Source organism: Diaporthe amygdali, assembly GCF_026229845.1.
Source record: "Diaporthe amygdali strain CAA958 chromosome Unknown NODE_10_length_1141467_cov_65_626103, whole genome shotgun sequence".
Taxonomy (NCBI): Eukaryota; Fungi; Ascomycota; class Sordariomycetes; order Diaporthales; family Diaporthaceae; genus Diaporthe; species Diaporthe amygdali.
The window spans coordinates 1,004,152-1,019,818 of record NW_026517030.1 but is presented as its reverse complement, the minus strand read 5'-3'; the positions used below and the strand labels follow the sequence as shown (position 1 = coordinate 1,019,818).

Below are 15,667 nucleotides of genomic sequence, written 5' to 3'. Positions count from 1 at the left end.
ATCAACCCGTTTTCCATCTTCAATGAAAAGTCTCTGTCGGGCCTTCACCAAGGACTCTCAGCATAAGCAAAGCGAATTTACCGGAGTCGATGATCTACATTGGAGGGGCTGATCGTTAGATTTGATGTTTGAGAAGACGATGGCCCTCTAGAATGCTCTGGATTCCTCGTTTCTGTGGCTAGTAGCAGCCATTAATAAAATCTTTCCACTCCTCGACTTATAATTATGGTGAAGAAAAATGATTTCACTCTAATGAACCAGCAGCCAGGCCCATTTGAATTGGCAAATAAGCTTGTTTGATCAAACACGGCGCCTTCTGCGCAGCTCGGCCGTGCAATTCGCACATAGATTATCATGTGATTATATACTTTGTAGTGTTTGCCAATTCCATGTCCTGTCAACTGCTTTAAGGGCCTGCATAGAATCAAAGCTATATACCGTCTTTGGAACGATTTGTACGGAGAAAAATTCGAAACATCATGAGAGGAACTAGTCGTCCCAATTAAATCAATTCATCTGCTCTATGCTTGTGAAGCGCAAAACTTCTTTCTATCTCTAAGAAGGTGTAATGCGCGTCGGATCAGCGCAGCAGTCCATATTGCCGGGCAGCGTTGCATTTTGGACCCCCACAACCCGGTTGGTCTTGTACATATGTATGTGATATCTTCAAGCTGTTGCGTGCTCTTAGCTTCACTCCCCCCGGGTTGCAAATGGGCCTTGGCAAAGCTGCTGCGCCAATCACCCCCCTATCTACTGCGCGAACAATGATACCAGCAGACCAAATATCGCATGGTTTGCATAGATCTCATTTTGGTCCACTATTGCACACTGCCGGATAAGAAGTAGGATTGCAGATTATGTGTACTAGGATGCTCAGTCGGGAGATAGGCAATGAGGTTTCCTGAGGAACATGGTTGCCACGAGCTGTCGGGTGAGTTTGACTCCAATATAACTTGTTGTAGCTGCTTTCCTGAGGCATTTGACTTCCAGTGTTGTCTTTATCAGAGTAGCAGCAACTGCCGACGTGTTGATGTGAATGAGACATTTGATTTTTTATTAGAAAAATGTCGACACCCGCGGACGAAAAGAACCCTGCCATATTCAATGTGACGTTGAGCGATGGCGACGAGAAAGACATCAAAGTCCCAAAGGAGCACGCGGCTTCTGTCGATGAGCAACAGTACGACTTCGAATCGGAGGAGTTCGCCAGCATACCAGATCTAGTTCGAAACGTTGTCAGCTTTGAGGACGATCCAACGCTACCAACTATTACCTTCAGATCGGTGCTTCTTGCCGCTGTCTTCTGTATCATTGGGAGTATCGTCTCTCAACTATCATAGTGAGATTACCTTTTTGAGTCGCCCATGAAACTCATTCTCTTCATCCTCGAGGTGATGATCTGAACTGTTCAATTAAGTATTGGATTTTGTTGGTTATGCTCTGACTCTTGTACGCTCTAGTTTTCGAACAACCGTAGGCTGCACCCAACCCGCTGACACTTGAATGTGTGGATATAAGCTTACCTTTGACAAGAGTGCTTCCTTCCCCGTGTTCTTCGTAATATTGGTCTCTCAGCCTCTTGGTCGACTCCTAGCTCGCGTACTCCCAGATTACACCGTCCCATTGGGACGGTTTTCGTTCACGTTGAACCCGGGCCCGTTCTCTGTAAAGGAGCATGCGATCATAGGGATTGCTGCAAACTCGGGAAGTCAGGGGCAATGGGCAAGTGAGTGTTTGCTGGGATGGAATGTGGCCAATATGAACAGGGAAATACTGACGTCCGCCAGCGTACCTACCAACAAATGCGAGCTTATTCTGTACGCTATACCTGTCGCCAATTTTCTTCTTCTCGATTAAGAACAAGACCCACGGAACTTGGTTTCGGTGAAGATACTAATTCATAAAATGCACTAGATGGCCTAACGATGAGCCCGGCTGTCTCCCTGTTCTTTGGTTGGGTGAGTTATTCAGAAACAATAGGACTTGAGGTGTTAATGCTGACCAATTGGCCAGGGAGCTTCTCTGCTGGGCTTCGCCTTTGCTGCTATGGGTTTGTTCTTCTTATAGTCCATTGTCCATTCGTTTTTTCCCGCTAATAGCTGGAACAGTCCGCAGGATCTTGATTGACGACCCAGAGTTCATATTCCCTCCGTCCCTGCAACAGGTCACATTGTATCGAAGCATGCAAGGTACTTCGGAATTGCACTCTGCTATAGCCAAAAACAAGATGAAGGTCAGTTCAAAGACGCCAGTCTTTCCTTTTTCGGCTTACAATTCTTAGCGGAAGCTAACATTTTCTCGACATAGATATTCTATGTCATATCGACAGTGACTTTCGCCTGGCAATTTCTCCCCGAGTTTGCTTTCCCAATGGTAGCCGCTCTAGCACCGCTCTGCTGGTTCGCTCCCAGCAACCACAAAATCAATTTCCTCGGATCTGGGAAAGGAGGTATCGGCTTGCTAAACATCACACTCAATTGGTCGAATATCACCTCCACGGTTATCACTTATCCGTACAGGTTCGTCGTATAATTTCCCACACGAAGCCCTGATCAGCCATACCCAGCGAGATAATGTCAAAAGTTTAACATTCCCTTGTCGATGAAAGGGGAAATATGAGACATAAACTTTTTCATGCTCCCACTACTCCCAAGGCTACAGAGATGAACAGTACTAATGTTCAATTTTGAGCAGTGTCCAGCTTGTTATATTTATCGCTTTTGTTATAACAGTGAGTTGACTTTTGCTCACTTTTAAATTTATATCGGCTAACGAAGCGCGTTTTTAAGACTTGGATTTTAATACCTATCGCATATTTTGGCAATATTTGGGGCTCGCCTACCTACGATATAATGTCTAACAAATTGTTCACAAAGAACGGGACTTCTTACCCTTTCCAGACCCTGCGTGAGTCTATCAATTCAACACAAGATGTATCTTTTACTAATAATCTCAAAGTTTACACAGACTCGAGCGGCAGCCAACAGGTAAACGAAACAAGATACGAAGAAGTTGGCCTATCCTATGCTGGAGCCCAATTCACGTGGGGGATCTTTATGGTATGCTTGGCAGCTCGCATTCGGCATGCCAGTTCTCTTACTGATACTAGGCCTCATTTAGTGGTATGCGTCGTATATCTCATCATATGTGTGGGCCGCGCTGTTTCTTGCACCGAAGCTTCGGCAATTGTGGAAGAATAGGAAAAATCTGACAGCCTTCCGCACTGATCGCCTGAAGTGAGTCACCAACTTCTCACAGCACAATATCCTGATCCATATGTGTACATGTATGAAAACATGACTGACCAGCTTATATCATGCAGTCGTATTATCCAAAGATATCCTGATGTAACCAAGTGGTAAGCTTGTTGTCTGGTGCCGTTTCAGGAAATCAATGGAACTAACAATCACTTAGGGAGTGGTTCACACTTGCTGTAATCCCTCTGTATGTATAAGCCTTCCCCCGCTACAGTTGCCTATCTGTCCTTTTTCATAATCTTCTACAACTTATCGATTCGGGATCCGTGGCAGGTGACTAACGCATAACAACAGGGGCCTGCTTCTCATCATTGTGGCCACGGGCTCTGTTTGGATGTCTACATGGACTTACGTCGTGGCGATTGCTTTTGGCGCATCGGCAATGTTGCCCATGAGTCTTGTCTATGCGATATCGGGATACTCAATGAAAGTCGGTATATTTAACGAGCTCGTGTATGGTTGTAAGTGGTCTCCAAACACTGGTACCTTGGATATCGAATTGACTTTACGACCTCCGCAGATATGATCGAGGCGAAAGGGTCGAATAGGCATCCACTTGGACAGCTTGCCTACCGTATTGTAAGTGCAAACATTCCCAGTCACGGACCTCCCAGGATACTCCTGAGCGTGTATTTTCACGAATCATCCCTTTGAGCTAATTTGCAGCCGCTGATATTTCATTTGACAGATCTCAGGGAATACATGGTACGATTCTAGGGCCGTCCTTGAGGATCAAAAGGTGAGTCTCCTGATGCTTGCCCCATCTACACTCGCAAGCGCCTCAACGAGCAATGAATCTCATGCCTTTTCCTTTATCACAGATTGGACACTACCTTCACATCCCGCCACGCGATGTCATTGGCATCCAAATTATCGCCAACATGATCTCACTCCCGGTGAACTATGGCGTAATGCGATGGGTTCTCGCAACCAAGTACGATTATTTGACGGGCGTCCTAGACGATCCGTCCGGTCAGTGGACGGCTCAAGACTTTACAAGCTATAACACCGAAGGTATTATGTACGCGCTTGTTGGACCCAAGAAGCTTTTTGCCTCTTCTTACTTTAGCCCGGTGCTCTGGGGCTTCCTGGCCGGCGGTGTGGCGCCGGCATTGATATGGTTCCTGCATCAGAAGTACCCTCGCGCTCGTTTCGACCTATGGAACACCACAATTTTCTTTGCGAGCGCGGCTACCTTCCGTGGAAACCTGAGCACAGGACCCTTCACCACTATCATCGTCGGGACCGTATTCAATTACTACCTGTACAGGTATCGCCACGTGTGGTGGAACAAGTGGGCGTACATCAGTGGTGCGGCGCTGGACACGGGCTTCAACTTGAATCTGCTGTTCATATTCCTTTTCCTCGGCACTACGGGCACGGCGATGGTGAACTGGTGGGGCAACAACAAGACAAATACTGAGAGGTGCTTTGCATTGGACACATGAGCATTTTCTGACTGTATTAGCCACTACAATGGGGTAAATGCAGTCTCGGATGTACTGCGTTCCGCTGGAAGCAGAATCATTTCCCCCTCTAACAGCGACTAGCGGTTGATGTCAACAGTCGCCAGGGCAAATTTGAAAGCAATCGCAGCATGTTACGCCTCTAGCATCTCTAAATTAATACATAATTGTCTTTCAGTTAGATTTCTAGATTAGAGTTAAAGTCCTGCTTTCCCAATCCTGAAACCATGAGACCTTAAACGATGGCAACATAAATGTGCCCACCCGCTCATAAGTTATATCTTCATCGGCCATTCGTCCATAAACTGGCTTAATGACCAAGCCGTCAACAGATTTAAGTGTCTCTGCCCAATCGCCCTTACGCTCATAAACGTAGACAATCAACGCAAGGTACTCTTCTGAAGTAAACAAGCTGGGATCGATTTCCAATTCAGAATCAATGCTAGGGAGACTTGATGTGATAGCGAGGAGGTAAACACCATTGGTATTTTTCGCTCTGAACAGCAATGGCCTTGTACGGTCAACAAGAGCAGGCATGTTTGGATTGTCATCTTCGTATCGAGGTGGGTCATCATCGAGTAAAAGGTCACCCTGATATAATCCTCTCCGGCTCTGGATGTGTTGTCTACTGCGGATTAATTGCAAGGTGAGACCTTGAACGGTGATAAAAGCTGACTCGATTTCGCCGTATGGATTATTTTCGTCCTTGAGATGAATGCTGTCGTCGACAAGTCTGATACCCCTTGAGCTCTCTGGCACAGCGCCTCTCTTATCGTAGAGGATTTCTTCGTCAGTGACCGCCCATGACCAAGAAGGTGCGCGGTATGTCTTCTCATGCTTGCATGTGGCCATCTCCTTTCTCCACAGTAGACCTGCCGCAAGATCTGTCGTCCAAATCCCTGCTAGATATCTTCCGCCAATGACTGCATGAAGGCGCTCGCTTATGCCAGAAAATGCAGGCAGCTTGTCAGAGCTGAAGGTAAGACTGCGATGGGAATACATCTCTACCAAAGCGTAGTAGTCTTCAAGCAAGAGTCGCTCGACAGGTATCTCATCTATCTGAGAACGCCGAATGTCACGATAGAAAACGGAGGACACATGCGGCAATGTATACTCTGGAAGTCGAAGCCCAGATGAGGTGCCATCGGCAGCCTGGTAGCCGGTAGGACAGCGCCAGTAAAGTTGACTTCTGCCGTAATACAAATGTCGCGGTGAGAGTATGGACTCTTGCAAGGACCAGCCCCGGCTGGACAGAGGACTGCGATTGTCCAGTCTTTTTAGAGTCTCTTCGTCGAAGTCCTGGCGCAACACAGTTACGACGTCCTCGTTGCCATTTGAAACTCGAAGGCTGGCCGGTAGAGGAAGAGTTGGTTCCATTTGTACGTCTCGAGGGATGATGCCATGCCTGCTGCCTCTGGATGCCATGGCGGAGATGGTCACACTTGAGTTGCGATACACCAATCCCATCTTCTCGGATTCTTGAGCCCAATCTTCCCTTGAGTCCTGTATAATGCACAGTGAATCGATCCAAAGATAACGGAACCCAAGTTGCCTAGTGATAGTGATTGCGTCCCGAAAGTTAGCAGGTAGTTCTAAGAACGGTAGTTGATCCTGGAAGCTGTGGATTGTTTTGCTCGTCAGCATGGGTGTGATGGGCCCGCCCCAACAATGGCTCAATGCTATGTACGCAGCTCTCTCCTTTCTAGCGTGGGTGATACGAAGATCCATCCAGTCGTCTTGAATCCCCACGTCAATCACCCGAGTCGGTAACTCTGATATAATGCTATCCAGGCACTCCAAATGTGAGGTCTCGCATGTGTGCAACCATTCTTTAGCGATCTTGATATTACTTTCAGCATCAAGTTCCCTGTCTACCTTATACCGTCCAATACGAAAACGTCCGAAGTTAACAGCGTTCGCTTGATTCGTCAGCAAATAGACATCGAATAACCATAGTATACATAAGTTCCACACGTACCTCTCGACGAGGCCAGAGTTAACTTAAGCAATGGGAAGTTGAAAGCCTCGTCATATTCTGGTTCATCGCCATGGAATCCTGGATCATAAGGCCCAACTTGAACCGAAAGAGTGTCGAGGACCCTTACATCAGCAAATGTATCTTTGGGGTCTGAATCGTCAGACACGATGCAAATCTTGACCTCTGACTGTGGAAGTCGCCTTGCGAAAGCTAGCAAAGACGTCTCAGGATTGCAACCTTCACCTTCCCACTCGTCTGCGATCCAGTTCCCGGTGTCTGGATAGCCTTTCAAGCAAGCCAGGAGCAATTTACAAAAATGGCAGCCTGCATCTGCGGCAATCGCGAGATCCTCTATTGAATCATGGAGCTGATAACACGCTGCGCTGGGTACCCTGCCATCTCGAGAGAACTCTTTGTGGGCGAGGTCGACCAAATGCTCGATCGTCAGATTGGCGCAGTTCACACATTGCGTGTAAGCTTCCATTGCGAAATACTTTCATGCACTCGAGCGATGGAAACCTAAGAACTGAATGCAGATTGAACTGTCATTGCAAACAAGATGGAGCGAGATGTTGGTGTTGAAGCGGATGCTCAGCTCGAAGCAGGTGCTCACATCGGCATTCTGGATTCATTGAAAACAGGAGTTGGAGCCAATTCACAAGGGTGCAAGGGACATTGTTGTGTTACACATGATCACATGCTCGCAGGCCAGTTGCATTTGTGACACAAAGCAAGCTCCCAACGGAGCATACTGTAAGTGCGTTGACTGGTGTCTTCGTGCCGTAGAGCCACGAGCCATAGCGGAGCCTGGGAAAAGAAGAAGCAGTAAGAGAGGTGTAGAGCTCAAAAGAAAGGAGTAGGAAAACTTATTCATCGATTGAGCCACGCCCATCCATTAATGCCTTGTTAATTTGCGTGTATCGAGGCTAGCTGCCATAGCACTTTACCGTTAAGTCAAGGAATCTTTTACTTTTTAGATCTTTGCTCCTAGTTTTTATTTTGACTTTTATTGCATTGTAGCCTAGAGTTGCCACTTTGGGTCTCGAATTCGTCCATTCTTTCTTGAATGGCATGTCTGTTGAGTCCCACGAGGGTATGGTGTAATTATGCCTTTCTCACATCCTTTCGCGCCGGGTTCTACGAAGCAAGTTCTGGAAGGGGCCCGTTACTGCTGCACTACAGAAGAAAAGGATACCTATGCCACTGTGGACGTTGTCAGGTTGGAAGTTGCCGGGGACTTTAATAATCCCAAATAGAGCTCCTGCTGCCATCGAGTTGCTAACTCACCTCTTCTCACATCCTCACAATGTGTCGTTGATAATCGCAAACTGGGCTTTACCTGTTGGGCGAGTCGGCGTACGACCCATTAAAGCGTTTGATGCTGGCATTGACTTTTTGTGCGATTGTAGACTACTTGATAGAGAATTCCCAGAAAGTAGCCTCGGTGTTGCCTTTGGTCACGGCATATGGTCAAAGTTTCACCAAATCTTAGAAACGCCTGACCGGGGAAAGACCGAACGGAAATGGAAACAGATTGTGCGGCGCCGTCGGAAGGCACGTTCCGGCACATGTTGTTTCGCTCATGAGAACTGTATGCATATCTGACGCCTCGCCCTTCGAGTCTCTTCAACCATACTTCCTCCGCCATTTCGACCTGAATTCATACAATTACCCGTTGCATTACCCGAATTCCGTCAGCATGGCTTCCAACGATACATATGCGGATAGTACCCACGAAGTAGTGGCCAAAATGAAGGAGGCAAGATAGTTACTTGACGCCCTATACGCGAACGGCAAGCCATTCTTTACCAAGCAGGCCATGCAAAGCCTAGCCTCTCAATTTGACGACAGCAACTCCAAGGTCAAGTGTGGAGATACATCGAAGAAATTCTTTGTGACCCCGGGAGTTGACGGCAATGATGCCGAGATCGAGATTGCGACAGGCAGGGTAGTGGCTCAACGTGACGGGAAGGAATCCATCATGTGAGCATATATGAGCCCCAAAGATGGGTATCGCATCATCCATCGAGTGCGGTCAACGACTGATAGTCGACAGGATGGACCCGTTTCTGGATTATATCCCATACCAGCGCCTCATCAGTCAAGCTCAAAGCATCAACACTTTCTGTCCGAATCTGGCCTATTGCCCTTTGCGAGTGAAATATCACATCTGCCAGCGCAGCCAGGGTTCTACACAAGTGCTGCCCGCATGGACCCCTGAGCCCCTCGATGCCGTGCGGAAGACATTTGCGGCTAAAGTCAAGGATTGGGAAGCCAGTGAAGCCTGCAAACAGCTCAGAGACTGCCTAGAAACCGCTCACATTCCCGGTCCGATTAAGAAAATCGTCGCCTTTGCTTGCTCGACAATTGCAAGCCGACCGGTGTGGCCTGCCTCCATCGCGCAGCACTGCTTGATTCTCACCCTCAGAGACTTCTTCAGCAAAGCCGGCAGCGTGAAAGCTCCGCGTAATATCCAATGTTTTGCCCAGGATTCTACATACACGCAAGTCGATCGCGATGTTCTGAAAGAGAAAGGCATTCACGTCTTGGACGACCCAAGAGCATTCCTCGAAGTGGATGACTCGACCATCGTCTTGTCCTTTTCGCCCGACATTCCCGTCCGTCAAATCATCACAGATCTCGCTCGACCAGCTGCTCTTTTGTGGGATCAGGTCCACACTCAGGGGGGGATGGCGTCAGATACGTAAGCAACTACCCCGAGTATATGCCCCTTCTTTCTGACATCTTTGGGTCGTAAAACCTCATACTAATGTTCGAGTCGTGCGTGAGGACAGAATCGATTCAGAGTCTTCTCGTTTACGAAATATGGTCCTCTATGAATACACTGAGGTGGCAAGACTCAGCGAGGACGTTTCATTCAACGCTAGGATTTATGCCAGACGGAGTTGATGGGGTGGTGCAAGCTCTTCCCAGGTCGTCTTCCAAATCCATTGTTACTTCGAGTGGTCTGAAGAGGAAAATTCACCAAGCCAAAGCGGTTACTTGGTGAACGAGACCCAATCAGGTGTGTCTTACAGCGTGGATTGACTGCATTAATTAAGAGGGGAAATTCAAATTGTCTTAGCCTTTATGAGCGATTGTTTCCAAATAAATAAAAAGTTGCAGTTCCTACGGTCGAGAAGACTTCTCACAATTTCCAGCATGAATGAATCTAGCAAAATCTTTCAGAGCCGTGCCATAAATCGAAACAATCGAGCGCAAATCGAGGTTTCATTTTTGCACAGCAGCGCACAGCGAGTCGGTCTAAGAGTTTAGAGGAATGACACACCCAGGGCTACATCAAGTCACTTGTCCATTCAGGCACTGAGTCGAACTTGATCTGGCGTGGAACTTGGTCAGTTATGACGATGTCTATCTCGAGCCACCCTTATAGAGTCCAACCACGTCTCCTGTCTACGCCACGCGCAAATAGTTACCACTTACACAGGGACATTTCAATTGTAAATCATGGGACCCTCGTTCTGGGGGGCATCGAATATGTGGTGCTACCACATTGACAGGCCTCTGGGATTGCTTGCAGGGCAGTCTGCAGGGAAACGGCAACATCTAGACGGCGTGGCAGCAGGTAGGCCGTGGGCGCCGCACCATCAGAGTAGTCTGTCATATACCGGGTAGTACGGCAGTATCCGACAAATGGATCATTCCTATACAATTGCAATCGCATCTCGCAGACCCTTGCCTTCCCGCCCGGATCCGACTGCCGATCTTAGCTGTAAGTAGTGGGCTCGCGCTGATCGCGGTCTATTAAGTCCGGATTGTTCTAAGCGTCACCATCCTGACGTCAAGCACCCTATGACAATTCCACCTTCAATATTTCTAATCTGACGTTGTGGTGGGTCGGATCATACTTGTCGCCATATCGACCGAGATGCTCTTCCTAGGTGCTTGTAAGGTACTTCCAATCCAGCTGCAGGAAATATGCATCCTGCTGTCAGTTATTAGATGTAAATCATAGTTATCATAATTTACTTAGTTGCTTTCACATTACCAGTGTGTCTATACTCGTTTTAGTTACAGAAGGCATATCCAAGGACAGCCCACATCCACCCAGCATGGTGGGCATATCGAGGATACTCTCCCGGCCGACGGCCAAACCGTACCGAAACCACCACATCCTACACTCCGGAGAACATCCGCCGACACTTGACGAGGATGGCCTTCTCGCCTTCGACGAGGATGATATCGAGAACCCTCATAACTGGTCGAAAACGAGGCGAGCCTACATTACCATCTGCACGGTGCTGCTGGTCGTCAACGCTACTTTTGCCTCGTCCAGCCCCTCGGGCTGCCTCGAGAGCATCAGCGAGTGGTTCCAGGTGTCGAGCGAGGCTGCGGCCCTGACGGTGACGCTGTTCCTGCTGGGGTACTGCGCGGGGCCTCTGTTGTTCGCGCCGCTGTCCGAATTCTACGGCCGCAGGGCCATCTTCTACATCACGTTTCTTTTGTACATCGCCTTCAACTTCCTCTGTGCGTTCGCGCCCAACTTCGGCAGCCTGCTGGTGGGCCGCTTTCTGTCGGGCACGTTCGTGAGCGCGCCGCTGTCCAACGCGCCCGGGGTGCTCGCCGACCTTTGGAATCCCATCGAGCGTGCCAACGCCATGGCCGGCTTCAGCCTGATGGTCTGGGCAGGGCCGGCCCTGGGGCCTGTGATCAGCGGGTTCCTGCAATTGACCAAGGGGGTGAATGGGTGGCAGTGGAGTTTCTATGTCCTGCTGATGCTGGCTGGGTTCTCGGCCATCCTCATGTTCACCATTCCTGAGACGTACGCGCCCGTGATCTTGCAGAAGAAGGCGAAGCGGATCAGGAAGGCAAAGATACCGAATTACGAGGATGTCAAGGCGCCGATCGAGACGACAAACCAGTCGTTGGTGCAGGTATACAAGGTTGCGCTGACGCGGCCGTGGATTATCTTGTTTGATACCATCAGCTTTTTGTGTGCCATTTACTTGTCGGTCGTGTATCTGCTACTGTACATGCTCTTTTCGATTTACCGTGAGTCCAAAGCTTCTTTTACTGCCTATCGCCTTTCTTCTGGAACATTCAACTGCTGACACTGATCACCAGCCATCGTCTTCCAACAAATGCGCGGCTGGAACTCTGGTGTGGGCGAGCTACCACTCATAGGAACCGTCGTTGGCGCGGCCATCGGAGCTTTAATCATCATGATCGACTCACGTGGTCAGAACAAGAAGGTTCAGACTGGTTACAAGCTGGAGCCAGAGGATAGGTTGCGACTGGCCATGTACGGGGGCGTTGGGTTCGCCGCGAGCATGTTCTGGCTGGCATGGGTATGTCACTCGAGTTTCCCTCTTGGCTGTTGATGGCCCTGCCCTTCAAATGCTTTCCCATGATCTTGCTCTCGCCTGGTCAACAGCGAGTATCATTATTTGCATCTCCGGACCCATGTACAGTCATGTACGCGCGAGGAAGGGAGCACCATCATAGGTGTACATCAGTTGAAGAATTATGTTTTGGCAATCGCTGACGAGGAGAACGAACAGAGCGCGAACTTCAACTACGTGCACTGGGTCGTTCCAACGCTGGCAGGAGTCTTCCTCGCGGCTTCGATGCTGCTGATTTTCGTTTCCTTCTTGAATTGTAAGTCGTCATTGATAAATATATCGTCCCATCATACACCACCGATTCTAACCCTCGTCTACTCGGTCAGACCTGGTCGATACGTACTTGATGTATGCAGCTTCTGCAATAGCCGCGAACACAGTCCTCAGGTCCGCAGCCGGAGCAGCAGCACCGCTCTTCACGAGACAGATGTTCACTGCGCTCGGGATCGGCGGCGGCGGCTCGCTTGTTGGAGGTGTAGGGGCTCTTTTGGCGGTCATCCCGTTCGCGTTCTACAAGTATGGCAGAAAAATTCGGGAAAGGTCCCGGTTCGCGCCCACGGAGGTCAAGAAGAAGGAGGCCCGTGATCAGACCGACGAGGCCGAGAAGGGGGCTGCGGACGTGGGTGATGACCCGGCTGGTGCGACTTCAAGTGATAGCCAGAGTGTGGAGGGGGAGAGCGAGCGCAGGGGAGACTCTGAGAGGGAGAAAGAACCGCGAGATTAGCTCAGCTTTATCTATGTTAGCTCGTTGACCCAGAAATGGAACGAGGCATGAAACTAGCAAACTGCTGGATGCAGGGTAGCTGTTCCAGCACTGGAATATTTGATATAGATGGGTCGAGGTCAGGGCTAGACGCCCAGGCGGGCATTAAAATTGTACATAGATCTTTGATAAAGTTCAGCATAGCGAATTGTTTTTGACACAGAGTCCTGTTTATCCTGACCAGTGGCACATCCTCATGTTGCTTTCGGGGCTGGTGACGGACCCGGCAGCTCACCGCCGATGATTGCGGAGTGGGTCCGGGAATATCGACCCCGAGGGCATGGGAGCCGTGCAATTGGTCATCTTTACATGAGACTGTCTGTCTGGCCAGTATGATTCCCTATGTTGCGGACAACTCCAAGTCTTGCTTACGACCGCAGTGCCGTCCTGCACATTTGCGCCACAGGATGGTGATGGCCTCAAGAGTCGAGTTGATGAGTGGGTCACTCAACCCCCCGGAAGGGCCCACCCCCAGCGGCGACAAGCACGGAGGCGGGTGCGGTCCGCGCTCGTGCCGGACTGCCTATCTAGATAAGATGCAGATCAAGTCGTGCCCGCCTCCCCTTGTCTGTCTCGCCCTGTCCGTGTCTGGGCAGAATCTGGGGACGGTCCCCTGGATTTCCGCACGTGCTGAGGAGTCTGGGCTTCCTTGACTCGGGTCAAGATTGCATGCTCGTCTGTGCCCACAAAGTCTGTCTCCTTCACGTTTGAGGACTTTTGGGATTGTATCTCCAGCATAAGGACGAAGTTTCGCCGTTGGAGGGTAGCGAGGCAGATGGCTCGTTGCCCGAGCGTGCATTGCAGACCTTGATCTGGATGTCTGCGTGGCACGCGTGGCTAGGGGGTTCTGCCCTGCGGGGCCAGGAGGGCATTAGCTTGCATTTGCATTGATCTGCATGCAGGACTCCCTCACCGCCAACCTGCCCTCTGGCCTCTCAAGGCTGGCAGCCTGTTGCGGGCTTGCCTGTTCGCTGGCAGCGCTGAAGATTGTTCTCGACTGCGGATCACGGCTGACTTACCCACCGCGGAGGGAGCTGAGCTGATCGTTGGCCGACGGGTCTCTGGACCTGCAGGTGAGTGGACAGACACCGGTTTCACCTGGTGGATTAAACTGCCAACGACAATGCCAGATGCCCCGTGCAGCCTGGCAGCCTGGGCTGTACCCCGTATACGGGGTGGGCAGGCCGGCGGGCTCTGCTCCTCTCGATCATGCCCGCCTTTCTGCAGTGCAACTGCAGATTATTCGTGGACCCACCCATCCCCAATCACCGCCTGGCCAGATAGCCAGACAGCCTTGACAACAACCTCGACCGACCGACCGACATCTGGGCCCAGACCCGTCGGGTGCCGGAGAGTCATTGTCTCAGGGCGGAGCGCCGGTGACGGGAGCATGTGATCGATCGTTGCTGTGTGCCTTGCTTGTTAGCCGTCGTGGGGCCCGGTGATTGATGCCTCGCTGCATGAGGGGGATCTTCGGCGATATACCCAAGCTTATATGCCAACAACACGCACAGTCGAATCAAACGTCCAAGCATATCCAACTTGCGAAACATAGCCCATTGAAAGCTTCATCCCAGGTCTCCCAACCTAGATGGGCATGACTCCGGGGCACGGCATGCTACAGCTGCCACAAAACCACACCACCTAGAAGGAATAAGTTTGTGCGCGATGACCAAGCTGGACGACTGTCGCAACCTCGTCGTGTTTCTGCCTTGGCATGAAGGCTGTTGAACACAGCCATCCATCGACTGAGCATGATGACTTCCGAAAATCCGTGATATCTCCCGGGCTGGCCGTCTGCGGGCGGAAGGGGGCTGCAGTCCACGTCCCATGCCAGTTGTTCCTCGAGCTCGAACGACGCCGGGCCGGCCTGGCACCACTGCGGGCACTAGAAGCCTGTCTAAGACCTACCGCTTTAGCAAATTTCTGCCGCAGACATCGAACGGGTCCTGCGGGCCACCTGGCGTTCCAGATTGTGGGACTCGGTCGAGGAGAGAAAGATGCCCCCCACTCCTGGCTCGAGGCGCTCACCTCGGGGGCCGAGGCCGCACATCCTCGCCAAGGGTAGTGGCGACCATGCCGGGGCCGTATTGTTGTGCGTCTCCGGGACCAGACGACCCACAATATTCCGGCCCCGGGATCATCAATTGCCGGAGCAGTGATACCCCAGTCACCAAGACTGCATGGCTCCGTGGACATTGGTAGATACCTCACACGGATGATTCTCATGTCACTCGAACGAGGGGCATTTGTGCACCCGATAAACGTTCAGACAGCAATACAATCAGGTGTAGTGACTACCGTGCGGGCATGCAGGACTCGATCGCCCTGGCTGGGCTTCCTTAGCGAGATAGCAAGTCAGTCACCCAATGCTGTAGACGAGCACACTACCCCCCTATCACAGCGACAGAGCCCTCCCCTCCATAGGTAGGTAGAGTGCATATTAGCTCGTCGCCAGTCGGTCATGCAGCCGAAACATGCGCCGCCCAACGGCATGTGCGTGGTGACTATGCAACAGCAGTGTGCATTAATATTAGCACGACTCTAGTAACCAACCTGAGCTGCGACGGTGGCCCCCAAGAAGGTCGAGTCCCAAACTCGCGCGTGGCCTGCGACCCGTGATCCCCCGTCGTAGTCCTGAAACACACATGCTCCTCCAGCTGTTGCTGTTGCTACTGCTGCGTCTGCGTAAGGTGCTGACCTACTGCGGAGGACGACGACTATAGTCGTCGGTTGCATCGGCACCGCAAGGGGGTGGCACGGAGGAACTGTGTTCCTGCTGACACGCGGCGAGGCGTCGAGTTTATGTCAGCCGATGCTGCCATCCGACTGGGGTATCC

At 50.7% G+C, this 15,667-nt stretch overlaps 5 protein-coding genes across 5 annotated transcripts; 4 read left to right on the top strand and 1 right to left on the bottom strand.

Annotated features, from left to right (window-relative positions):
• Nucleotides 1-1,064: 1,064 nt before the first annotated feature.
• Nucleotides 1,065-4,705, top strand: J7T55_009269 (uncharacterized protein; the record flags this gene model as incomplete). Its single annotated transcript, XM_053142217.1, has 17 exons — nucleotides 1,065-1,339; nucleotides 1,461-1,473; nucleotides 1,576-1,726; nucleotides 1,915-1,958; nucleotides 2,014-2,050; nucleotides 2,109-2,233; nucleotides 2,308-2,519; nucleotides 2,695-2,731; nucleotides 2,877-2,907; nucleotides 2,968-3,059; nucleotides 3,121-3,236; nucleotides 3,323-3,358; nucleotides 3,415-3,444; nucleotides 3,552-3,718; nucleotides 3,778-3,836; nucleotides 3,946-3,996; nucleotides 4,079-4,705. The coding sequence occupies 17 exons, from the start codon at nucleotides 1,065-1,067 to the stop codon at nucleotides 4,703-4,705; spliced, it is 2,103 nt and encodes a 700-aa protein (XP_052995110.1).
• A 152-nt stretch (nucleotides 4,706-4,857) lies between these two features.
• Nucleotides 4,858-6,190, bottom strand: J7T55_009268 (HET-domain-containing protein; the record flags this gene model as incomplete). Its single annotated transcript, XM_053142216.1, has 2 exons — nucleotides 4,858-4,874; nucleotides 5,086-6,190. 2 exons carry the CDS (start codon nucleotides 6,188-6,190, stop codon nucleotides 4,858-4,860), a joined length of 1,122 nt encoding a protein of 373 aa, XP_052995109.1.
• Nucleotides 6,191-7,062: 872 nt separating this feature from the next.
• Nucleotides 7,063-7,336, top strand: J7T55_009267 (ubiquitin-protein transferase; the record flags this gene model as incomplete). The annotated part of the gene is made up of 2 exons (XM_053142215.1): nucleotides 7,063-7,173; nucleotides 7,238-7,336. The coding sequence occupies 2 exons, from the start codon at nucleotides 7,063-7,065 to the stop codon at nucleotides 7,334-7,336; spliced, it is 210 nt and encodes a 69-aa protein (XP_052995108.1).
• A 1,184-nt stretch (nucleotides 7,337-8,520) lies between these two features.
• Nucleotides 8,521-9,409, top strand: J7T55_009266 (uncharacterized protein; the record flags this gene model as incomplete). Its single annotated transcript, XM_053142214.1, has 2 exons — nucleotides 8,521-8,684; nucleotides 8,758-9,409. 2 exons carry the CDS (start codon nucleotides 8,521-8,523, stop codon nucleotides 9,407-9,409), a joined length of 816 nt encoding a protein of 271 aa, XP_052995107.1.
• Nucleotides 9,410-10,774: 1,365 nt separating this feature from the next.
• J7T55_009265 (benomyl methotrexate resistance protein) lies at nucleotides 10,775-12,788 on the top strand (the record flags this gene model as incomplete). The annotated part of the gene is made up of 4 exons (XM_053142213.1): nucleotides 10,775-11,714; nucleotides 11,787-12,010; nucleotides 12,224-12,320; nucleotides 12,391-12,788. The coding sequence occupies 4 exons, from the start codon at nucleotides 10,775-10,777 to the stop codon at nucleotides 12,786-12,788; spliced, it is 1,659 nt and encodes a 552-aa protein (XP_052995106.1).
• Nucleotides 12,789-15,667: the final 2,879 nt, after the last annotated feature.